Source organism: Chelonoidis abingdonii, chromosome 1 (genome assembly GCF_003597395.2).
Source record: "Chelonoidis abingdonii isolate Lonesome George chromosome 1, CheloAbing_2.0, whole genome shotgun sequence".
NCBI classification, from domain to species: Eukaryota; Metazoa; Chordata; order Testudines; family Testudinidae; genus Chelonoidis; species Chelonoidis abingdonii.
The window spans coordinates 96757046-96782732 of record NC_133769.1 but is presented as its reverse complement, the minus strand read 5'-3'; the positions used below and the strand labels follow the sequence as shown (position 1 = coordinate 96782732).

Genomic DNA, 25687 nt, shown 5'->3' with positions numbered 1-25687 from the left:
TTAGAAATGTGATTTTATAATCTTCACCAGCTCACTAATGAAATATTTTTAAAGCAAATTTTAAACTAAGGTCCTGTAGACTGACATGTTCTGTGTAAATATTACATTAATGCACAACTGTTTTTGTCAGTAAAGTCAGAAACTGACAGTATAAAAATTTATTTGGGCATAAGCTTTCGTGGACAGCTGATGAAATGGGTTCTAGCCCACAAAAGCTTATGCCCAAATAATTTGTTAGTCTCTGAGGTGCCACAAGGACTCGTCCTTGTTTTTGCTGGTACAGACTAACAGGACTACCACTCTGAAACCTGTCAGTATATACCTTGGGGTTGGCAAATGCCTGTTAAATGGCTTTATTACCCCTTGAATGTCTCTTTAACAGTTTCAATGTTGTGCTAATAGGCCTGGCAGGCTGGAGGCTTTTTCACTTTTAACTACTAGATTCCCTCCCAAGGAAGACTCACCAGGCTGCAGCAGCCATCTGTGGGAGCCTGCAGGAAGGACCAGAACAGGGATAGGAAAACAAGGTCCTTGGACGCTAAGACCCAGTGGTGCCCCAAATTTTCAGGTGCCCTATGCAGCTGCCTATGTTGCCTATGCCTAAGGACGGCCCTGAGCTTGATGCATCCTTCTTCTGAAATCAGCCAAGCATTTCTCCAGGGCAGGGACTACATTTTCATGGTCTATGAGGCATAAACGACATAGTCTTGGCAAGAGGCCTTATTTATATAGTGAACACGTGGTGGGGGATACTACTTATTAGATCTTTAGTGAATAACACATAAGTATCCATCACCACAGAACACCCTCTGTTTTCTATTAATGGCTCAAACCACAGGATGGCAATTTCAGACACCAGCAACTTCCTTCTTTTGCTGAAGCCATAATCCACAGGCATTTGTTCCACAAATTACTGAGAAGTTGCCTATCCCCCAAATAACTAGCTATATCCAATCAAAAACCAATAAAAAACCATTCCTGTGCTTGACCAGTGTAGTCTCACCTTCAAAGAGAGGTGGAATCAACCCAGGATGTCACTGCATGTAAAAGTGCACCTGGACCTGAATAGCCACTACCTGCTCAATCACTTTCTTACCAAGGGAATAAGTTAGACTTGTGATAATCAGTAAGCATGCCAGTGTCAATAAATGGGCCCCGTGGAGGGGCAGGCCTCTGCATATTTGAGGATAGTCTGTCTCCTCCCCTTGTTAAACAGACATGGCCCCCACAGCTACTCCACTTGCCTTAAGCAACCAAGATAGACAAGATTTGGAACCACAGCTGGTAAGTGTCAGAAAAGAACATTGGCATCCTTCTTGAGAGACAGTCTCCCTGTAGCATACTGCAACAGTGTGATCAGTGGAGGCTCTTGAGCTGGAGCTGCATCAGTATAAAAGAAGGGGCTGCTGGCAGGTTATCCTCCATGGAGGAATGCTGACCCTTCTTCCCCTGATTCAAAAGAGCCAGTGACTGTGTCCTTCAGGGAATTCCACAAAGCCTCTCTGCTTCCCTCTGGCCTTTTGGCAGGAGAGGGGCACAATAAAGGCCAGTATTTGTAGCTGTGATGGTGTATTTGCAGTGTGTTGTTTGACTGGTTGGCTGGCTGGTTATTTTCTGGTTTTGGGACAGCTGCTAAGGTTTTATGTCATTTGATTGTAATTAAGAATAATGTTAAAGGCATCTTAATTGAGATTTTCAAAGCCGATTGGGGTATTTAGCTCCACAGCACCCCTAATCTCCTTTCAAAATCTCAACCTTGAGTCCAGAAAAAGCACTTCCCCCACACATTTATTTGTTATATATCTAAATAAATCTAACCCAGTTCACTATCACTCTGAAAAGAAACGTTATTATTGGAGAACACACACACACACAAAAAAGCAATTTTCAAGAATCTGGACCCTGGTAAAGCAAAGCCCTTAAGCTGAACCTCACAGATGTGAGCAGTTTCACTGAAGTCAGCAGGCTACTCACATGAGTAAATGTTCACAGGATCAGGACCTTAGTGCCCATAAAATCAGCATTTGGGAACGAGGCAGCTCAGGTTCCCATTTTATCTCTAAAAAAACTTGTGACACTTTTGAAGTCAAATTCTACATTTTTGGGGATGCAAACTTGGCCAAAATTGTGGTTGGTAAGATTACTAAGAAAAATGTTTACATTATTATAGGTAATAGCTTATTAAGTATAGACAGTGTACATTGTACAACATACAAAGTTTCAAAGAGCTTACAGACTAAAAGATGGAGACATACACATTGTGTGTGTGTGTGTGTGTGTGTGTCTGGATGGTACTAGTACATGTGTCTGCTATCAGTGTTTGAGTGCCTCTCAATGTGTGTGATTCAATGTGAGTTTTTGCTGGATCTGTGGTCTCAATGTGTGTGTGTATTTGGCTCCATGTGTGTATTTGCTGTCAGTCTGTACGTATGATCTTAGTGTGCATGTGGCTCAGTGTGTGCATTTACTGTTTGTGTCTCTGTTTGCATTTGCTGTTAGTGTGTAATATATACTCGTGTGTGTGACTGTGTATTTGCTGCCTGTTTGTTGTCTGTGTGCTCTGTTTCATAGTGTGTATTTGCTGATCTCTGTGTGTTTGCTGTCAGTGCGTGTTTGTGTGCTGTATCTGTGTGCATGTGCTCTCTGTGTGTGTGCTGTGTGCTCCACTGTCTCTGTCTGTATGATTACATTTGCTGAGTGTATGTTTAATCAGTGTATATGTTTGACTGTCTCAGTGCACGAGTGTGGCTGTAGTTTCAGCAAAAAGAACAGGCGTACTTGTGGCACCTTGGAGACTAACAAATTTATTTGAGCATAAGCTTTCGTGTGCTACAGTCCACTTCTGCATTCGATGAAGTGGGCTGTAGCCCACGAAAGCTTAAGCTCAACTAAATTTATCAGTCTCTAAGGTGCCACAAGTACGCCTGTTCTTTTCACGGATACAGACTAACACGGCTAGGACTCTGAAACCTGTCCTTTCAGTGCATGTTTTTCCACTGTGTCTGTTTGCTTTCAGCGCCTGTGGTGACCTGCCTCTGTGTGTGAGACTTTCTGGCTGTGTGTGTGTTTGCACTCAGCCTGGGTGACTGACTCTCGGTGCCCGAACATCTTTCCAAGCAGCGGGGCGCTTCTTTCCCAAAGTTTAGGTAACAGGCCCAGGTCTTTGCAGCCTGGTTGGCTGCACCGGATCCTACCAACCAATCCTGCCACGCGGCCGCTGCCCAGCCAGTCAGGAGGCCACTTCCAGCAGCGGCCAACTGGGCCGGGAGCGGGAGCGAGGACGCGGCTCGGAGGCGGGCTGGGCAGGGCCGGCTGTTGCTCTCGCTCGCTCTCATCTGCCCAGCCAATCCCGCGCCGGGCACGGGCGCAGCTTCTCTCGTGACTCGCATTAGCGCCATCTGCGCGCTGCACCCCCGGGCCCCGCCAGGAGTGGACACGGCATGTCCGGCTGCGACAACCTCGGCGTCCCGCCTGCCATGGACTTTCCCGAAGTGCTGAAGTCCCTGCTGGAGTACTCCTTGCCCTGGGCCGACACCCGCTCAGGTAGGCCTCCCCCGGCGCTCAGCTGCCCGGCTGCGCTCCCCGGGAGAGGGCGAGGCGGGGTGGGGGGTGCTGCTCAGGCCGATCCCCAGCCCTAGGAAAGGGACGAAGCTCCCGAGCCTTTAGTCTCTGCTCCCAGCGAGCCTGGCGGGCTTTGCGCCGCACTAGGCGCAACCCCCCAGCATCTTGCTCCGGGCCGACCCTCTGCCCCGTTTCACAAGGACGCGGCCGAGCCTCCGGGTGTTGCTGCTGCCGCCCCCGCCCCCCGATCCCCCGGGGGCCCACGGTGGGAACGAGTCACCCAGGGGGTTGGATTTTTGTGGGGCAAACTTTGTGTCTGCTGCGGCAGGAGGATGCTAATGTAAAGCGGGGCAGGGAGCAAGAGCGCTGTCCCACTCTCTGTGCACGGAGCCTCTTCCTTTCTGGACTTCCCCTCTTGCTGTATTCCTAGTACAGTCCCGCACAAACCAGATGAAAAAAAACCCAGTAGGTCCCCTAATGCAAACTCTTGTCCTCCCCGGGGCAGTGCAGGATAGATCAAGCCACCCTTGCTAGATACGTTCCACGGACTAGGGAATCGCTACACCCAGGGACTTTTCAGTTTTCAGGTGGGATAGTTACATGTCCCTTGCAGGCTGCTTTCTGGTTGTTTTAACTCGTTGCTGGCTGAGCAGCGTTCTGGGTGGGAGTGCACGTGGAAATGCTATGGCACACCTCAGTCATGTTTGGACTTGTGCCTCCTTACCTCGCAGACTGATGTTCACTGAACTAAATGTTCCCGGGAAACTGCTGCCAGGACACAGATATGGTTCTGTGGCGCAAAGGGGGCTAACATGAAAAGACATTAATGAAAGAATCTCTTAGCCAAGGAGAGAGGCTAATGGGATATAAGTGGGGGCGGGTACGCTGGTAGTAAGTGGCTTATGGCACAGAATAAAGGCAGCTGAAGATTTAATTAGAGACAAGAGGACCTATGGCATTAGGAAGATGGGTGATGATGAAGGGATTAATGTAGCTCTCCACCTCTCTGAAGGGATTCATTTTGTCAAGTCCCTGTAGCACAGTCCTTCTGTTGTTGCCTGTAAGTTCACTCCCTCCCTTGCTGGGACCTTGTACAATAACCAGACTGTTATATAATATGAAGCTGGATGGCTGATCCTGGATGTGTTTCTGAGCTACCCAGTGCCATGATGAAAAGCTGACTGAGAGGCAAGGGCGCAGTTATGGCAGAGCAAGGAAAGCAGTGTCACTAGTGCAAGTGCCTGGATGTTGCTCTGGCCAAAGTTGGATTAAGTAAATTCTTAAACCCTTGGTATCCACATTCAGGAGACCGAAGCAACTGATTGGAATCTAGGGAGGGATAGCTCAGTGGTTTGAGCATTGGCCTGCTAAACCCATGGTTGTGAGTTCAATCCTTGAGGGGACCACTTGGGGATCTAGGGCAAAAGTCAGTACTTGGTCCTGCTAGTGAAAGCATGGGGCTGGACTTCCAGTTCAAGGAGAATAGGTATAACTATTATTATTTATTAACCTAGGAGAGCTGGGAAGAATTTGTTGACGGAGCTAGAGAGGAAATTCTGTGATTATTGGAGGGAAGCATTTGGTTTTAATTGGACATGACTTTCTTTGGCTGTATGAGGGCATGGTACCATGACAACTCCCTCCCTTTGCCTGAGGACCTCCATGAATGTTCCCTAAGTCTCCTTTAGTTCTTAGTTCCCTATTAGTACACCTCCCTGCCAGAGCCAGCCTTTCCAACCCCCTTTTTCAGGGATCAAGTGTGTCATCACACATACAGATCCCTTCTCCATTTTACATACACTCTGCTATCCTGCAGCAGCCCTCCTAGTGGTACTGATTGCACACATATGCCCTACCTGGTCATAGGCTTCTTATTACATATCCTCCTGCCACATCAGAGCTGTGCTTCTCCTCACCCCCTTTGAAGCTGAATCTCCCATCACAGGCTTCCCGGTGTAAAAGCTAAGCCCACTCAGGATTCCCATCTTGCACGTTCCAATTCTTAGTACCAGAGCTAAAGAGAAACTGACAGTTACATTTGCAAAATCTAAATAAAGCACGAGGGTTCAGCAGATGTTGCACCCATCAACCTTATTCCATTGGTGACTAGACTCTTGAGTATCTAATCCCAGGAAGAGTCCAAGGAGACGTTCCCAAACCAACCTCTCATATCACTGTCTGAGGAAGAGCCAGACGCTTGACACCCATGCAGAGTGCACTGTGCAGGATCCCACAAGAAGCTCCCTGCAAACTCCTATTAAGGCCTATGCAAAAAATCATCTTTGTGTAAATTAAACACTCCTTGTGCACAGCCACATGCCTGTGACTGTACAAAGCTAATCCTCATGTTCAGCATCTACTAAACTCATCTGGGAGTAAGTCAGGGAACAAGGTCAGCCTTAGGCACAAGCACTGCACCTTGACCAGACCAGCTTCCACTTTTGGGACCTAGAGGTGAGGGAGACATTGTTTGTCTAATTCACTGCCTTAGTACTGTAGTTTAGATTCCTTACAGATCATAAAACCAACCTTGCCAGGGAAACTGCAGTCTTGAACAAAATAGTGGGAAGCAGATATGAGGACTGTAACCAGTGACAAGCACTCAGTGACACCTCTTCTGCTTAGTCCTCATTTCCCCTGAGAGATTCCTGCTCCTTTTAAGTCTTCACAGGCTGAGTTCTCTTCTTAGCTGGAGGAAGTTAGCACATGGTGGAAACTTCATTTACAGTTCAGTTGCCCCACACAGAGCATCGTGGTCTGCATATGGAGGATTTATTATGAGTAGTCTGGTGCATGCATTTAATTGCCCCTTGCTGGGTAAAACATTAAATCTTCTTATCTGTGTATTTCTATCCTCTGCCGGCTGAGCTAGAGGAGATTGGCTGTGTGTATGTGGACACTAATTCCCTACTATTTAGAATCTGTAGAGGGCATATATCAGTTCTGTTCTTTTTAGGTTTTTTTCACTGTGCTCATCATCTTGGTATCAAGTCTGCATTGAGCAACATGACCAATTACCATCATGTGCTATCTCTTCATCATTTCTCCCCTGGGGCATGGGTGGGGAATTGTTTTTGTATTTTGATGTACTTCAAGTTTGTATTAGTGAAGGTCAAGTCAAAGAATGTTTGCTTTGCAACTGGGATGAAAGTGATTCTGCGGGAGTGAGTTGCATGGTCATGGTCTGACTCATGAAAATGCATAAATGAGCTTCATCTTTGTGGTAGATAATGGCACAGAGTGCAGTTCCCCTCTGGCTGAATTATGGAAGTGGCTATTAGATATGGGGTGGACAGTCTTGGGCATGTGTCACACAGTCCTCCACTGGTTGGAATATATTATTTATTCATCACCGCAGATGTGTGTGGCACTTTTACAGTCAAGTAAAAGACAGTGTTGGGGTTAAAAAAAATTGTACGTTTTGAAGTGTATATCACTCGTCTATGAGCTTATTAGCTCTGCTAGCTGAGCTACTGGAGATACTCCTTTAATGCCTGGCTGGGTAGAGGTCTTGTTTTTTGAAATGGAAGATTGCAGGATGTAGTCCCTCCACTTATGCATTTTAGTGGCAAGTGTCATGTATGTATTTGAGTGATACAGGAAACATTCAGCAGGAACAGCGGTGGGAAATTGGTAAAGACAAGATAGAAAAACAAGAACTCATAGATCACCCCATCCACACCCTGCCAATGGCAGATGGTAACTCTGGGTAGTTTCTCACCAACTTCACCAGTATAGTTATATTGGGTCTGCACTTCTAAATCCCGCACCATTTTCCTTGTTTGTTTGAGGGCTGGAAACAAACGCAAAGTTTCTTCCTTCTCCTAGGGGTTTGACATCACATAAGACACATAGCTGCTATTGTCATGATGCGGGACAGGGTGAGATCATATCCATGTCACATAGTATCCTATCTGGAGGTTGTGTTAGATTTGATCTCCCCTGATGTTGGCCATAGAGAATGTTTGTTTGTTTGCATGATAATGTTTGAATTTAAGCAGACTGGTAGAGTGCTCTGCCTCTTTACATTGCCTTTCACCCAGTTTCCTTATGCCTGTCAATACACTATAGTTCCCATTAATCTAAAACATTATCACTAGATTTGACTTATCTTCTCTGCTCTCCTCTAAGAATAAAAAAAACTAAAGATGACGTGTTTGGAGCTTCCATCTTATTCAGCAATATTCCCTGGATGAAAAATAAGGAATAGATTTCCGGAAGTACTCAAGGCCAGATTTTCAAATGCTCATTGCCTACCACTGGGGCAAGCTTTTCAAAAGAATGTTGCATCCAGCAGGTACAATTATGATGCTGGCAGCCAGATTTCAAGAGCTCAGGGCCTAGCTGGCTGAGCTCTCTTGAAACTCTGTCCCAGAGTGTGTTCTTTTGAAAATGTACTCCAAGAAGCAGAGCAGATGCTGGTCAAGCAAAAATGATAGATGACTTTTGTGCAAGGAGGGTGATCATACACATCACTTCTTCAGACCCAGGAGGGAGGAAGGGGGCTGAGTCTGATTTCACATTTTTTCACTGTGATGACATTATCTCTTTGGCAAGACAGATGCCATCTATGTTTGTGCAGTGCCTGGAACAACAGGAAAGGGTTCTTGGTTGGCCTCTCAGCACTAACATAAAAGATAAAATAGAAGTACGAAATGATACCACTACTGTGGAGAAGCAGAGGGTGGGAAAGGAAAGAGGAAGAAATTAATGTATTGCTAGGGTGTTTTGCTGACATTTAGCAGCAGCATACAAGCGGACCTCGTATCATGTGATCAGCCTTGTCCTCACTGGTAAGGTGATCCGCTAACAGCCAGCTGGGGCCAGCCCGGAGTGGAGCTGAAGTAGTGCGACCCCTACTGTAGACAGAGGCTGTTTGCCTTAAACCGGGCACGTCGCAGCTGGAGTCGTTACTCTTGTGCACACACGAGGCACTCGCGCTGGGGGAGCTACTGAGCGGGAGGCCAACGGGACACAAGTGGGGCAAAATCCCCCGAGCGCTGGCAGCACCCGGAGCTGGGATCTCTCCGAAATCCGGCCCCGCCGCCCGCTGCAGGCAGCGCGGCCCATGGGGGTAGGCGGGGCCGCGCCCGTGAAGGGCAGGATTAGGGAAGCGAGTGGCTCAGCCCCGGCCCCTCCTCCCGAGCGGGCACAGCCGCTAATGCGCTCGCGACTGCCGGCGCGCACCGCTACGCAGCTGCAGAAGCCGGGGCTGCTCCTTTCCAGTGACTGGGCTCGCGCACTCTCCTCCGGGTGCCGCAGCACTACTGGGCGCGCGGCTGTTTTCAACCCCCCTCCTCCGCGCGCGGTCTTTGGAAGAAACAGCAGGCGAAGACGTGAACACTTGGGGGCGGGGCTAACATGCTAATAACCGCACTCCTTCCTTGCACTTTCCTGGCCCGCCCCGACCTAACGTGTCCGCCTATGTCCAATTGGAGCGCTTCCCTCGAGCGGCGCAGCCAATCACAGAAGGCGGCTGGGTTGTGGGCGGGAAGCGAGGGACGCTCGCGCTCATGAATAAAGAAATAAGGCGAGGCTGGCCTCGCGGCGTCAGCTCCTGGCGCGTGCGCCTTGGCGGTGTCTTTCCTGGAGCTGCTAGCGCAGCCCTATTCGTAGCGTTCCGCAGCGGGGGCCTCGGCGCTGACACCACTCGCCGGACAGCGGAGAGCATGCCCGGCCGCGCCACGCGCCAGGAGGCAGCAGCGGGGAGCGCGGGGGCGGCCGCCTCCCCGCAGCAGGAGCGGAGCCTGGCGGGCGCCTTCCCGCTCGTGCTGAAGAAGCTGATGGAGAATCCTCCGCGGGACGCGCGCCTCGGTGAGGGCGGGAGCGCGCGCGCACGGCGCGGCCCCGAGAGCGGCCGGAGCGCGCGAGTCGAGGGGCGGGGCGAGCCCCATCTCCCTGGTTCCCGGGGCGGGCCCGGCTGCGTGCTAGGGCCGGGCCGGGGCTCCAGTGGCTGCGGGCGGCACCAGCTGGCCTAGCGGGGATTCACCCCGTCCGGTATCTTCCCCCTCCTTAGCCCCAGGGCCGGGGCTGCCTCGAGCCGGCTTCTGGCCTCGGTGGCTCAATTGCCCGGAGTCTGGCTGCAGCCTCGGGGCTTTTCGATAATGCAAAATACCGCAACATCGAACAAAAAAAATCCCCCCCCCCAGACCCCCCGCAGCAGCGCGGCCTGTCCCCCAGGCAGGGCTGGGCTTTGCTCCCTGCTCCGGGCGTTGCCACCTGGTGCCCGCAAGTGTCCAGTTGCCTTACAACTCCAGCTGAAATCAGTGTCATTTGCGTTTGGTTCACTAATTATATATACTTATGCTAGTACTCGGAGATCTGAGCAAGACTGGTTCTATTATGCTCGGCACTGAACAAATGCATAGAAAGATACAGTCCTATCTGAGGACCGTATGATCTACTATCAGCATGTGTGTTCCTGCAAGCGATGAGGAGTCCCGAGCCTCTGGCTGGCGAAGCAATTACTTTCTCATCCAGGTTTTTTTGTTCGCTATGAATTAAATTTTATTCTGTGCTTTTAAACGTAATGTGCAGAATACAGCAGGTTGAAGAAACAATGATACAGTGTATCACAGTGCTGTGCTTTTCAACAGAAACCTCATTCTTGCCTTGAGCTTTCAGAAGGCATATTCCACCTTGATTCTGTTCCTGCTAAGGAAGTAGTTTGAAGTAATGTCTGCCAGAGTAATTGGGGTAGGGTTTTCTAAGGGTTGGTATGCAGGATCTTCTAAAACTACAGCAGGGCTAAAAGGCTATTCTTGTCTCTCTGTGTGGTTGACCCTACTGGCCTACTGACTGATCTATTCCATCTGCTTTGGAACAGCCCAGTGTTGTCAGGTTTGTGCATTGTGCTCTTTGCCAAGCTTCCCTATGTGAAGAGCTGATAGGATTTACATCTCTCTGGAGTGTGTCATTCTGGTGACAATGTTGTTGTTTTATTCAGAATCAGAATGATGGTGCTGTGTAATTCTACATTGCAGCATGAGGAAACTTAGTTTACAATTGCTGAGCATTATTGCAAGTACATGTTTATACTTTGATCACACTTGCTGCATGAATTTGTACTGCTGTATACATTTCTCACGCAGTAGCCTGTATGTAGGCTTCCAAACCCCAAATGAACATCCCATCAAGCAGTAATTCCCTGGGGTTCCTGGTTTCCACAGAGCAATCTTCTCTGTATTGCCTAAAGTAAGAGGAGCTCTCATCCAGGTACTCTTGTGTGGGAGTGAGCACCTCACAAAACTTGAAAAAATCTCATTGCTCTGCAGCCATTCCTCCTCATCCCGGGCTTGACCATCATGCTTTCACCAGTCAGTGGATGTGCTTCTGCCCCCAAAATGGTATTCAGTCCAGTAAGGTCTAGAGAGAGGCACCTGATCTGAGTATGAGTGAGGGGTGGTTTCATGGACAAAGTAGTGTCATTATTTAAAGCTGGCTTCTAATTCTTATGGGCCCCATTCTTTGCCAAGATTCTACTTAGTTTATCTATGACCTTCAGCAGTCAGTTGACTATGCTTCCAGGAATTCAGTCAGAAATGAACTTTGCTTAGCATAGAGACAACTTTGTTTCTCATGCGTATGACCTATAGTGTAGTTTATACAGAAAATTTCATCAATCTCTGGGGAAAATTCTGAGATGTTCTCCTACAACCTCCCCTTTTGGGGAACTGTGTGGTAGGTATTTTGACCTGTAACTAACTGTTGGAGGGAGTACTGTGCAGGGACACTGAATTTTTTCAGGAACAAATGCTTTTATAAATGCTTGGCTGAACTGTTACAGCTAGCGTTAGATGAACTTTGTCTTATTTCCAAATTGAATATGAAAATCCCCATTCCCCCCCCCCCTTCTTGTACCTAATCTTTCCCTTTTTGCACTTATCTCCCAACTTCAGGATAAACTTTCTTGTTACCTCAAAGGCTTCTTAATAGTTTCCATTGTAACCTGACCCTTCCGCATGTACTTTTCCTGTCTTCCGGGAAAAGCCTGTGAGAAACAAAATATCTGCCATAAAGCCTAAAGATAATCAAATCTAAACTGTGGTGAATCATGGTGCTTAGGAGCATGTCTATTATTCCACCCCTGGCAGCATGGATTAAACAGAGAGCCTCTATGCTAAAAGACTCTGCTCTTTTAGCTCCAAGGCTTTAATGTACCTATAAATCTCTGTGGCCTACCTGTTCGATGGAGACAGACAAACTCTTAAGTGTGGGTTACACATGGAGAATGGGCTGAGTAAACTGATGTAGAACATGTCCAGGAGTGAATTTCCTTGCTCTGATGGAGTCTGTATTGAACTCTTACCATTATTTAAAACTAGTCTTTAATCTTCTAACCCATATTTTACACGGTGACCTTTGTGTTTTGTCTTTTAGATAAAGAAAAGGAGAAGGAAAAACTCGAGGAGGATGAAGCAGCAGCTGCCAGCACCATGGCAGTCTCTGCCTCCCTCATGCCTCCCATCTGGGACAAAACCATCCCTTATGATGGGGAATCTTTCCACCTGGAGTACATGGATCTGGATGAGTTCCTCCTGGAGAACGGGATCCCTTCCAGCCCTGCTCACCTAGGCTTGAACCAGAACCCGCTCCTGCCTGTGGCTGAGCTGGAAGGAAAAGAGCTTGCCAGTGCATCTGCTGCCTCTCCTCCCTCCTCATCTTCCACTGTAGTTTTCCAACCATCTGAAGCTGCCTCCGGCACAGGTAGGTGAAATACTTTGAAGCCATGTGGACGGTTTCTGTTGTTGTTATATGTAAAGAGGCCTCCTTAACCTGGGGAGAAGCATTACCACCCTGTGGAAATTAGCTTCAGAAGCTTAAACAGCATAAATGTGTTAAGCCTATAGAGTTTAATTCATCTGTAAATTCCTGCTAATCTTTATGAAGAGGTCTTTCCCACTCCCAAAATAACATGGGGCTTGTCTACACTTAGTGCTGCGGCGATTGATGCTTTGGTGGTCAATTTAGCAGGTCTAATGAGGACGTGCTAAATCGACCACTGATCACTCTCCCATTGACTCCTGTACTCCACCTGATCAAGAAAAGTAAGGGGAATCGATGGGAGAGTGTCTCCCGTCAACATCGCGTAGTGTGGACCCCACGGTAAGTAGATCTAAGCTATGTTGATTTGAGTTACGCTGTTCATCGGCTTTTCCCTTAAGAGTAGACAAGGCCTTAGTGCCACTGCCGCTTAGCCACTTCACATTAGTGTGTCTGATAGCAAATCTTGTGGATGTTGATGCTAGAGCTGGGGAATGAGCCCAGCTGAAATAAGAACCAGCCCAAACGTTCTCCCACAACTGAAGCAGGACTTTTTTTGAGGTTTTAACATCTGTCTTTAAAAAAAAAATAAATCACATTGCTTCTGTGCTATTTTGTTTCTAGTTGGAATTGGAAAATCTGAAATACCAATAAAATTAGCCATTCTAATTGGTACTTCTAATCTAGCTAAGAGCCTGGAATTCCTTGAATTCTTGTTGTTGTTATAAGATCTGCAGACTTGATAGGTTCAGATAAGCTTTTGAACACTTTTGGTGTCCATTGAGGTAAAGCATTGGTAGTTAGTGTACTACCAATGAACTTTGTTTTATGGAAATGTTATAATAAAGCTTGTGAAATTCGTGACACCTAAGTTTTTTTGGACAGAGGTATTTATACTTTAGTTTGAAGCTCCAAGGAATGCTTGGAAGTCTCTTGTGTACCTGAGGTGAGAAAGGAGAGACAAAAAAAAATAAAAACACATTTCTGGTGCCTCCACCGTAACTACCCGTAATCTGATCCTAGATAGTGGTGTGCATATCCGGAGAGGAGCTTCATTTTTCAGTTTAGTGCTGGACTTGGGAATTCTACACAATAACACTGCACAGACTTAATGGCTATTTTGTGAGAAAGGGCCCTGAACCCTCACCCCCTTTCCACAAACCTGGTAGACAAATGCACAACATGGAATAAAAGCCTTTTCAGCAGGAGAGAGGAAAGAAAGCGTCATCAAGTGCTCGCTTGTGGACTCAGTGTTTATATATAATGTGTTTTATGTTATCCTTTGGGTATAGTTTTTGTTGTTGTTTCTCCTAAACTCTTGTGTAGTGTTGCTAATGTTTTACTGCCCAGATATGTGGCTGCATTTCGCTAGTGGAAGAAGAGATTCATTTATCCCTGCCTGTATTTCACTTCATGCTACAATTTGGCATTCATCTGTATAAAAGATGTTGATACAATAAGATTACCGTAATGTGTCTTTAAAGGTCATGCTACCAGTCTGTTTCTGTCACAGTACACCTCTCTTCCACACCAGGCCCCCTCTTATTACTCTTCCATTTAGATATAACAAATAAGGAAGAATGTGATGTATGGATTTTTATCAAACCTCTATTTTTCATGCTGAAAATCAAATTTTGTGTGATCTTCAGTGGACTGAATGAGAAGTCTCCAAGCCAGCTCATGCTTCTGTGGGAATTTCTGAGCTATAAATGGCAGGGAGCTAGAGCTCTGAATTTTTGATTTCACACTATTGGAGCAAATACTTCTTATATGTAGTGAAGTGCGTAAGGCCACAAGATTTTTGCTGAAAGGAGAAACTTGATATCTTTCTGCCATTTTTATCTTCTTGTATCTCTCATTCTGGGCATGCATGCCCAGGGCTTGTATTTCTTCCATGGTGAAGGAGTTTTTCCAGCATTTCTACGTAAGGCTGAGATGTTAGTTCCTTTCCCTGCCAAATATATGTCTTGTACAACACTGCGTTCACTATGAAATAGAAGTGATAAATGTGGCACACACTAGGATAGTGAGCAGAGATGCCCATATATGGGTACCTGGATTTATTTTCTTCATCATGCTGATCTCCTATTATGATGTTTACTGCCTTTTACTAGAATCCTCCCCAGAGAGTGAGAGAGAGACTCCGAGCCCCGTTGATCCAGACTGCATTGAGATTGATGTGAACTTTAATCCTGACCCTGCTGATTTAGTGCTCTCTAGCGTGCCCGGTGGTGAGCTCTTCAATCCTCGGAAGCACAAGTTTGCTGAAGAGGACCTGAAACCACAGCCCATGATTAAAAAGGCCAAGAAGGTTTTTGTCCCAGATGAGCAAAAGGTAACAGACTTATTATATCAGACTGATAAGGCTTTACTCATAGTGTGTGGGAATCTTTTTTTGTATGCTTAAGTATACAAGGCCAATGTGTGCCATACATACAGAGTTGAGTGGAGAATGTTGCTCAGAAGAGGGTTGGCAGGCTGACTCCTATTCAGCTGAAAGGCTCTTACTGCTTTGTTAACTTGGAGCAGTGAGTGAATTGTTGGGCAGGAGTGACTTGTGGTGGTAGACACAGAAAAGGATGGAAAAACTAAGTTGTCTCAGCTCATTCCTCCTTTGCTCTTCCTCACTAATGCAAATTTGCACCCCACACTGTATACTGTCTTCATGGTCATGTTCTCATTTGCCAGTGCTTTTGTTTAGTCCAGTTCTAAATGCGCTGCACAATGAGACATTAATCATTTTCACTGGCACCTTATAGACTAACAGATGTTTTGGAGCATGAGCTTTCGTGGATGCATCTGACGAAGTGGGTATTCACCCACGAAAGCTCATGCTCCAAAACGTCTGTTAGTCTATAAGGTGCCACAGGATTCTTATAGACTAACACTAACACCAGACTAACACAGCTACCCCTCTGACATTTTCGCTGGGAGACTATTCCGCAGGCTAATAGACTTAGCTGTTAAGAAATTGTTCTTGATGTCCAGCTGAAATGTTCCCTTTATTTAATTTTATCTCCGTTTTAGTTCCCCACCCCACCCCGGACTATCCTAAATAGGCTTTTTGTGAGAAGACAATCTTCCAGTACCAGATTGCCTAAACTTCAGTTAGTATCTGAGCCTAGCCAACCCAACAGCTTCTGGCATGAGCTACAGGAGGAAGTCCAATAGCAAGTAGGATGGCTTTTTTGGGTAGGATGACTCTTGTGGTAGGGCAGGAAGGTAGCTGGATGTGACATACTGAGCTGTCAGATTAGCATCTTTTTTTTTCCTCTTTCCTACAGGATGAAAAATATTGGACAAGGCGAAAGAAGAACAATGTGGCAGCAAAGCGTTCCCGCGACGCTCGGCGACTGAAAGAGAATCAGATCACAATCCGAGCAGCCTTCTTGGAGAAGGAGAACACTGCCCTCAGGACAGAGGTGGCAGAGCTGCGCAAGGAAGTGGGGAAATGCAAGAACATTGTCTCTAAATATGAGACCAGATACGGACCCTTGTAAGCACACCCTCTTTCCTTGCTAGGGCGCCTTGTTTAGCTCTTGGACTTCTCTGCCTTCTGTAGAGACTCCCAGAAATAACATGTTTGGAAGCTTTGTCATTGTGCATCTATAACAAAGATCTGCTTCTGATGGCACAACTTGGTCAGGTCCTTTCCTGACCCTTGTGGTGCCAGAATCTAAGTTGTGTCCGTCTTTTACAGCTTTGTGTTAACACTGCTAGAGCAGTTGGTGATGCTAATCTCAGAGAATGGATTCATCCATCCAGGGGAATAAAAGTGAATCTGTTTAGATTGTTGGACAAGGCTTTTGCTTTCTGTTCTAATCTCCATTTTAAATGGAAAGAGAGCTGGCTGAAGTGCAAAAGTCTCCTGTCCCTGTTCATTCTCTCTCTCTCTCTCTCTCTTTTAAAACTTAGTTTTATAATTTGGATACAGATGGGTGCTGCGGGACAGCATCATTAAAAAGTTCCTTTCCCAGTTCCTAGATATTGGAATGTAGCTGATCAGCACCCGTTGTGCAGGGCTCTGTGCTCCTGTTCAGGAGGAACAGGGAAACCTCCTAGGCCTGGGAACTGTCTTCTGCGGAGGTGAAGATAACATTCTGATGAATATGGATTTGTGTAAACCAGAGTGCAGTGAAAACATTGTTTCTAAACAATACATTTTTCTTTGGCTAGCTCCCAGAACCATAGGGTGAGGTGCAGAGCAGAGAGCCCCACACTTCTCCTTTACCAATGTGAGGTAACGCTTTTTGAGTTCACAGCAGTGGATTTTAGGGAGTGCTTCACTCTCTTCTTCCTTTTCCGTAATACAATTAGGGGACTTCTTTTCTTGAACAACTAATTATGCAGCATGTGACTCATTCATAAGTGAAGGAGATGGGCACGACCAAACATTGAGTCATTCACCTGTGGCCTCATCAGGTCAAACCTTAGGTCCATCTCATTTGGGAATCACCAGCACTTTGTGTTTTGGGCAGTGGGGAACAAACCCAAACCACCACTCTAATGCATCTTCACAGTTGTACAAGAGTTGGTGGGGGATTTCTTCTGCACCTCTGTAAGTGATACTTGGTCCCTTTGAGCAAGCTAGGGAGAAGCCACACCCACACTGAACATGAAGAGCTTAATCTCACAACCTGTTTGAGTGGCAGTCTCTCCATGCCAGCTGGTTTTCTCTCAAGCACATGGCTTGCCTCTTGGTGCTGAGAATGGATTACTTCCCAGTGCTGCTCCTACAATAAATGGTGCTAAAGACAAATGCATTCTTGTGTAATGTTGGAGGCCGCCTCCACCTGCAAGATTGGAGAGCTTTAGTAAGATGTCTAGTACAAAAGTAGACTGTCATTGTCGTGTGTATTTTATCCCAGGTTTATGGCAGTGAAAATGTTAGAACTGGTGGGGTTAGATGTCTGGGGATGGTGTTTGTATTTGGGAGCAAGAGGAGTGTGGGAGATAAAAGATTTTAGGATAGATTTGAGTGAAGGAATTAGAAACTTATAAGAGCATGTAGAAGTTATGGGGTTTCTTTTTCTGTAACAGAGATTTTGACTAGCTCAGCTTTGCGAGCACAATGTGAGAATAACGCAACTTGTCTAAATTCATATGTTAGCTCCCTAATGGGGTGGGAAAAGAGGGTAATCCAGCATGATGAAAGTAAATCTATACAGGATCTGTTTTTCCCCTGCATTATTACCTGCTTGTCTAGGCTGAGCTGTTTTTTTTGTGCAGCGCCAGTATGATTCCTCCTGAACATCAAAGAGGGAGATAGCTTTGTAGCGAGAAAATAGAATCCTAGATTGCTGGGTTTTTTTCTTTCACAGAGTGGTGTGTAGTGATGAGGGGAGGAGTATATTGTAAATAAATTGTCACACTTACTGCTTTGCTTTGTTTAAAGTGACTTATCTGATTCCGAGTGATGCAACTTTAAAGACTTCTAAAAACAAAGAAACTAAAAAGCACACATGAAACCATCTGTCTTCAGAGTGAGCTGTGTGAGAGGTATCCAACACAAACAACTGATGGGGACATTGCCTGCAAGTACCCCATCTGAACTGCACAGGGGCTGGCATGATGAAAAGTGCAAGGTCTTAATGCTGTGTATGGCTTTCTTATCTTTTTTTTTTTTTTTTTTTTTTTTTTTTTTTTTTTTTTTTTTTGTACTAATGTTTGTCTTCTCTCTGTAATCAAACTACAGTAATGTTACTTACTGACACTTTTCAGTGACACTCACAGCTCATGTCTTTCAGTCCAGTCTGTTGATGACTTGTGTGAATAGTGACTCTGTTTTGATACTTGAATGAAATGGGAGAAAGGGGGATTCTAACTTAAAATGGCTTAAGCTATATTGTCACCGACTTTTGGAGTTAGGGGGCAGTGGAATAGGTTTTAGCTACTGCTGCAGCTGGATTCTGACAAGTATAGCATCTTGTGAGGTACTGCTGGGGATGCAGGACCAGAGGCATCCAGGGAAAAGAGTCTAGGTGTGCAAGAAAATGTAACAGATTTGTTGAAGTAAACTAAAAAGCACCGTCAAGTGTGCTGTAGAAAGGGTAACAAATAAATCCTGTTATATACCCCAGGTGGCAAATGCAGCTCCTTAACTGCTTCCTCCCCTGATATGTACACTGTGGGGAGCCCACCCCGTTCACCTTTTACTTTTAAGGGGCTCTTTGTATCCCAGTAAAACAAATTACATCTATTTTCCTGTCTGCCGCACCAAAACAGGGGAGAGGTCTGTACTTCTGAGCTGCTGAGCCCTGTATGTTGCTGCTGGCCAGGCCAGTCGATCTGTATTGAAGCCCCAGGGGAACAGTGGCTAGCAGCTACTATGCTCTGCATCTTTCTCTTTTTTTCCTACTGCACTCTAATTCCCCAAGCACCTTGGAGAATACATTGTACATCATCTGTTTCGTGGGCTCAAAATATCCAGCAATGCCATTGTGTCATAATGGAACAGCTTTAAAAACAAAGACCCTGGGCATATATGGAGGTAGATGAGGCACTTAGAGAGCATTGCAGGGATGTTGGGCCTGTAGAAAAGGGAGGATGTCCATGGAAGGAAAGGTGTCATCAATACAGCAAAAGAATCCTAACCAGACATCATAACCAAATCTATAGGTGAAAGAAGAAATGGAATGGCTTATTTCCAGTAAAATATTGTAGGGCTGCACTTGTATCCAAGGTTCCGTCAATAACATAGACATGAAGAGAGGAGGTTTTCTATATGACAAACTCTCTGCCAAGAGGCTGATTAATGGTAGACACCTGGTTGATAAAGTGCTTTTGAAAGCCTGCAAAAGGAAAAGGGCATAGATGGGAGGCTCAGAATCCATTACAACTGAAACTTAGGCAGTATGGCTTAATACCGTACAAATACTGTGTCTTCATCTTCCCCAGAGGGCTCCTGCCCCCAGAACTTCTTAGTAGGAAGGAGAAGAGGAAAGGAAGCAATGGGGAGAAGCAGACTGTTACAAACTTTCTTTAAACAAAGTTGTAACCAATTAATTTTTCAGTGTAACCTGGCAACGATGAATGGGCTTTATCCATCAAGTGCATTGCTTGATCTAGTCTTGCAAGTGGACCATGTGTTCAATGTTAAAAAACATACTGATTAGGAAAAAAAGTTAAAGCAAGAAATATTATCTACATACTACATATTGATAACAAGATTCCGGGATTGTCCCTCTGAAGCCTGTTATCTGTAGAGTCAGTGTGAAGCGATGCCAACAGTTACGCAAGTAGTTGAGAGCTCTTTTTGTTCTGAATATTACCAGGTGCAGTCATCGCTGCAATTGGTGATCTGTAACTGTCATAAGTTCACAGCCATTTTTAGCTTTTTTGCATACATGACTTTACAAATTACATCCATGGAACAACACAAGTAGTACTTCTATAAGTTGGAACTCTTAACATTTGCTAGGACAGTAAGTGAAAGTTTCCAAATATCTGCAGATGGGTTACTATTCCAGCATCAAATTCCTAAAGTGTCAAGGATATATTACCACCTGTATAAAGTGCTGCAGGCTTACACCTTGTACTGCTGACCTGAACAACCTTTTCTTTAGGTGAGTTGTTTTTTTTTTTTTTTAGTTTAAGGGCCTTGATTTTAAAGATGTTGAATGGATGTAAATACATTAACATCTTCTAGCATGTATTTCCAATTACTTTGCTCTGAATTATTGTTTTTCCCAGCCATGTTAAGCCATGAAGAGAGGTGCTACTAACTGTGCCAGGTACATCTTAAGGTAGCAGGTGCAGTGGAGGTCCAGCAGCTCCAGAGTTTAGGAATATTTTAAAAGTACAATTGCTGTGGCAAAAATATTTTGTGTAGTCAGCAGGAGAGCAGTGCTGCTGTGGAACTTCAGATCTGCAGAGCTCCTAAACTTTGCAGAACTGAAGCTCCTGGTTATCAAAAGTCCTGATTTTACAAAGTATTTAGTTATCTCAAAGCTTTGTAAAATCAGGGTGTGTCTGTATTGTTTTCTCCTGGCTGTGGTGGGTGAGCCCAAGACAAAGGGCAGATGCAGAGGTGACCTGACCTAGGTTACTGCACAATATAAGTTAATTGATCTAAATCTTTACTGAGGAAAGAACATTTATTTTAGTATCTTTTTTTAAGGGCTTTTCCTCTCACAGAAATACAAAATCTTGACCAGCTTTGCTGGTCTTAAGTAATTCTTCTGTTGTGCATCTACCAAAACCACCACTAAAGGTTGGGGGAAGGGACAACAAAGTTAATAAAGTTCCTTGGAGATCGTCAATTATTCTTTATTGTGCGGCTTTTTTAGAATACAAACGTTTAAAGTTCAGGCAGTCACAGTGGAGTGGAGAGTTGTGAGGGAGGTAAAAAAGTAAGCGAAGGATAAAGAGGAGTGGAAAAACCAAAAGATAAGATTAAGGCAAAATACTTGGCTGAGCCAGAATGTCGAAACTGAGGCCGACCTGCTTCTAACTTTGGGGCAGTTCGGATCCAGATCTCAACCTCACATTTTGGGCTCGTACCCAAGATGTTCACTTTAAGTGACGGGCACCTCCTTTTCTTCATCATATTTCTTATGATCCAAGATAGAGCATGAAGGTGAAAAGAACTTGAGTGTGAGGGAAGGTGCTATTATTTCTAACTACAGTAGTTATATTAATGTACTCACTATATCCATTAAATTAAGGCACTTGATTCTGACTTGCAGATGGCAGTAATACTCCACTTAGCTCATGTGGTTGCGTGAATTGCTTGACAGAGCTGCATCCATATGTGCAGTTGAGGGTGAGGTGAGGATTTGTTTACTTACCTAAATGGAATAGTGGGTAGCTGGTATCTGTCTTCTAGAGCAGCGTTGACGTATCTGTTTGCTACTGGTCAGGATAGTGGAAGGATTAATGTTCTACACTCTTATGTGATTTATTGGAATATTGTATTTTGTTTAACTTAGAACATGTAAATACACTTTTAAAATTAATCTGTCCTATGAAGTAATAAATAGCGCTTCCATTGTAAAACCTGAAAACTGTTAGACGTGCTTCATGTTGCATGACTTGCGATTTATTATCTTTTCTAGAGAACTGCAGAAATCAAAGGGAGATTGATGTTGTGGAGTTTTAATTTAATTGTGATGCTTCCTGGTGACAAAAATATTTAAAATAATAAACTACCCCAACCGAGAAACTTCATTTAATTTTTTTACAGTAGTCAGTTGGTGACATTCATCACTGTACTCGGACAATCCCATTTTCTGGATAGTCAGTTTTGTTGTTGGCCAGTAACATTTTGAAAGCACTCCTATTGGTCAGTTTCATAAAAAGCACTGTGCGAGTCCAGAAAAACAGTAACTTGTTTTTTTACATTGGTTGTGGCTTAAATGTAGCCCTCTAACCAGACTTCAGTGTCATTGACTGTTACTGCAACTCATCCATAACCTAAGTAGAATAAACCTTCATCAGTTATGTTGTGTACACACAAATATATGGTTATCCTACTCGTACACCTTTTGGTGCATGAAGAGATCCATTGACTAAGGACTTGAGTTTTCAGTGCATTTTCACTGGATACTGCACAGATGGAACTTTCAGCAGCCAGTCAAATTCTTTTTGTGTCAATTTGAGACTAGAGGAAAACAAAATTAATGGTTGAGAATCATGGTCAATGTGTTAGGAAGTAACTTGTCCTTGTCCTTCAAACTTTTATCTAGCGCTGGGGCCCACAGCCCTGTGACGAAACCTTTCCCCTGACATATCTTCAGCTCACTGACTTTAACTGATGTACAGCAGTGGCCTCCACTCCAGTATCTGCTGCTGCAGCATTCCATTGAAATAACAATGGAAAATAACATGTTTTTCATAGTGGGCAGAAATGGTGGTATGTTTTTGTATTACGTTCCCAAGCTGTTAAGTGACCGTGAAGCAGCTAAGTTGTGTGCAAGTTATTCAGTGGAGTTCTGCTCCTGTCAAGCTTTTTTGGAGAAGAGGAGAGACTCTGTTTTGATCTCATTAGTGTTTCTGGAAGAATCTCACTTGGTGTGTTCGGTTTACACTACATTTTAATGCCAGAAGCAAGAGAATTTTGAAGTGTCCTTTATTTGGATCTGCAGATGACACCACTCTATCCCACTCAATCATAAGGAAAAGTTTGACTGCAGAATGTTGTATTAACTGCAAAATACTGTTTTAATATATAGTTTTGCTTTGTGTCATTAAACAGTTGCTGTGTTTCACCTCTTGGGTGTCTCTGTTTTTGAGGAAGGCAAAGTAATTCCTGTATATAGTTTTGTAAGTCAGTCTGTAAAATGCTTTTTGGATCATTCTGGACGAAAGGCCCTATAGAAATGTAAATTTGCTACTACTTACCAGATATTATCATGTTTGTGAAACAGGTGGGTAAAGTTGTCTGTTACCATAAATAATCTAGCTTCGCTATTAATCCAGTACCCAAAACTGCTCATTTTATACACACGCTCCTGCTAGCTGATTGGAGAAAATAAAGGTGCCTGAACTGCAGTTTAATGAGGAAAGGGCATTTCACTGTACACCTGGTATCCTAAATTTCCACTTCTGACACTTTGTTCATTTAAAAAAACAAAAAAACAAAACAAAACTGGATTTGAAGTTTCAAAGTCTTGAAAAATCACTTGGAATTTGTGGGTAGTTGAAATCCTTTCTGCTCTTGACGACTGTTTTTTTAAATGCTTTTTTTGTTTAAAATGTAAAGTTTTGACTGTATGAAATTGTTAGTATTTTTCCTTTTTAAAAAAAATAAAGTGTATATTCCACTATAGTAAGATCTAGTCATATATTTTTCTCTCTCTCTGCCAGCATTCTGCCTAATGCTGATCCTTCAGTTCTTATGGAAAGGGGCTGCATCTTCCAAAATTAGGTCCTATGGGTCTACTTGTATGCATATACGGTGTACACGGAACACAGTGTTTTATTATGTTTCCTTTATTACATTGGGATTATAAACTGACATCAAATGTCACAAGGTTTCATACTTAGTGTCCCTTGATCACTTCCAGATCAAACTTTCACTGTGCAAAGTCCAAAGAGAACTTGCCAATGCCGCAAACAATCTATGCTCTTTCTGCCTCAGCATTACAATGAGGCAGTTAGGATTTAGTTGGCAATCTTGTGGATGAAGCAGAATTTTATTTAGGACTCCCAGGGAGCAAATATGTTGAAAATGATGGTTTTTCCCCTGCCCCTTGCCTATTTTAAACCACAACCAAACTTTCTAAGAAATGGCGCTGGTGAAAAGGGCTGGATTATTTATTCCCCAATTGGGTAAATCCTACAGAGTGGTGGTAGATGCTTTTTACTACCCCCTCCATCCCCACACTGTGCCTCAGACTTAACTTAAAAGGACCATTCCTAGGGAAAGGCCTTTGGTGTTTTTGGCTCCATTCAATCCTTAGTGGCCAGTTGTGACTTTAGTACGAATAATTAAGGTGCTGTAAATGTACATGGTATCACGGTAACCACACATTGTAGTAGTCAGCACTTCAGATGCATGGAGTGAAAATTACAGATACAGAAATAAATATATATTGGCACAATTTAAATGCCTGTATCGGTAATTTTCACTCCATGCATGTGAAGAAGTGGGGTTTTTACCCACAAAAGCTTATGCACAAATAAATCTGTTAGTCTTCAAGGTGCCACCGGACTCCTTGTTTAAATATGCATGGTGCTTTACAAAACAAAGCAAGCCCTGTTCCATGCACTTAAACTGTCTTGTCTGTAATGAGATTGTCTGTCTAAATTTACAGTCCCATAAAAGGGAAGGCTGGGGGAGGACTAACTACAAAGAACAATGCAGAAAAAATTATGTGGATAACTCTATACTAGGAAATGCACTGAGGCGTCTTAACCATTTTTCACAGTGAATGGCCATAGGATAGTACCAGTAGTTTCTAATGTCTGCTGCTTCAGTCTGATGAACTAGAGATATAAAACTCCTTTTCTCATGCCTGACCTTTAAGTCATCTGCTTCTAACTCCCTTTTTCCTATAGCTATGCTTAGCAGGACTGAAGTTTGCAAAATGTCCGCAAATCTCTCTTTTGGACTCAGATCTCCCTTTATTGAACAGCAGCACCATCTTCTGTCAGCTTCATATACAGAAGATGCAGTCTGGGGGAAACACTTTAAATCAAATTTTCCCAGGTTTCAGGCAGTGATGGGAAGGGTGTCTAGATGTGATTGAACAATAAATACAAAATACACATGAAGGCAGAAGGTTCCATACTCTACTGTTCAAATGAAACCTTTGGGAGCCACACGGAGTTGTAAGAAAGGCCTTGCACTGTGGATGAGGAGGGGCTTGATGATGGGCTATTGCTTGTTCCAATCATCTCCAGGTCTGTGGTCAGCCAAAGTTACTGTGGTGAAGTTAGTTTCTCAGTCTAGCTCTGTGGCTGTTCATCACTGGTGCCAAGTGGCCTCCTTGGCAGTCTCAGCAGACTGTCCAAGGACTGAACTGCCATCTCCTCCCTAGAGCGTTCCAGCAGAGTCTGACAGAGGTGTAGCTGCAGGGACAAAACTTGCACTGCTGATATTTGTGTCACGTTTTACCTTCTCTGGGAAGTAAAGGGAGCACTGAAGTGCCCCAAGTTGTTGCTGTAGCACCTTTTACCAGCAATCAATTCATTTGCTTGAGCCCTGGAAGGAACTGCTGAAGGCTGAAGTGCAATTTCTATCACTGGAGGCACTCCAGGGATCAGACTAAATGCCCATCTATCAAGTGTGGATTAAGGGATAAAGGAAATTGTAGAATCATAGAAGATTAGGGTTGGAAGAGACCTCAGGGACATCATTTAATTCAACCCCCTGCTCAAAGCTAAATCATCCCAGCCAGGGCTTTGTCAAGCTGGGCCTTAAAAACCTCTAAGGATGGAGATTCCACCACCTCCCTAGGTAACCCATTCCAGTGCTTCACCACCCTCCTAGTGAAATAGTGTTTCCTAATATCCAACTTAGATCTCCCCACTGCAACTTGAGACCATTGCTTTCTTGTTCTGTCATCTGCCACCACTGAGAATAGCCGAGTTCCATCCTTTTGACGAAAACAAGGAGTAATGATCTCAAATTGCAATGGGGAAGGTCTAGGTTGGATATTAGGAAAATCTTTTTCACTAAGAGGTGGTGAAGCACTGGAAGGGGTTACCTAGGGAGGTAGTGGAATCTCCTTCCCTAGATGTTTTACAGTCAGCTTGACAAAGCCCTGGCTGGGATGATTTAGTTGGGAACTGGTCCTGCTTTGAGCAGGGGTTGGACTAGATGCCCTCCTGAGGTCCTTTCTAACCTGATATTCTAGGTTTCTTTGGAACCCCCTTCAGGAGCTGAAGGCTGCTATCAAGTCCCCCCTCACTCTTCTCT

At 44.6% G+C, this 25687-nt stretch overlaps 1 protein-coding gene across 4 annotated transcripts; it reads left to right on the top strand.

Annotated features, from left to right (window-relative positions):
* The first annotated feature begins 3289 nt into the window (after positions 1-3289).
* On the top strand, positions 3290-23092 carry TEF (TEF transcription factor, PAR bZIP family member). 4 transcript variants are annotated; one of them, XM_032787448.2, is made up of 5 exons: positions 3290-3543; positions 11941-12267; positions 14439-14659; positions 15609-15820; positions 17720-23092. In XM_032787448.2, the coding sequence occupies exons 1-5, from the start codon at positions 3441-3443 to the stop codon at positions 17739-17741; spliced, it is 885 nt and encodes a 294-aa protein (XP_032643339.1). In that variant the 5' UTR covers positions 3290-3440; the 3' UTR covers positions 17742-23092. The 4 variants fall into 4 exon arrangements, with proteins under 4 accessions (XP_032643339.1, XP_032643347.1, XP_032643331.1 ...); XM_032787436.2 differs by lacking the exon at positions 3290-3543 and adding an exon at positions 9146-9375; XM_032787456.2 differs by lacking the exon at positions 17720-23092 and having other exon boundaries at positions 15609-16112.
* The last annotated feature ends 2595 nt before the right edge of the window (positions 23093-25687 follow it).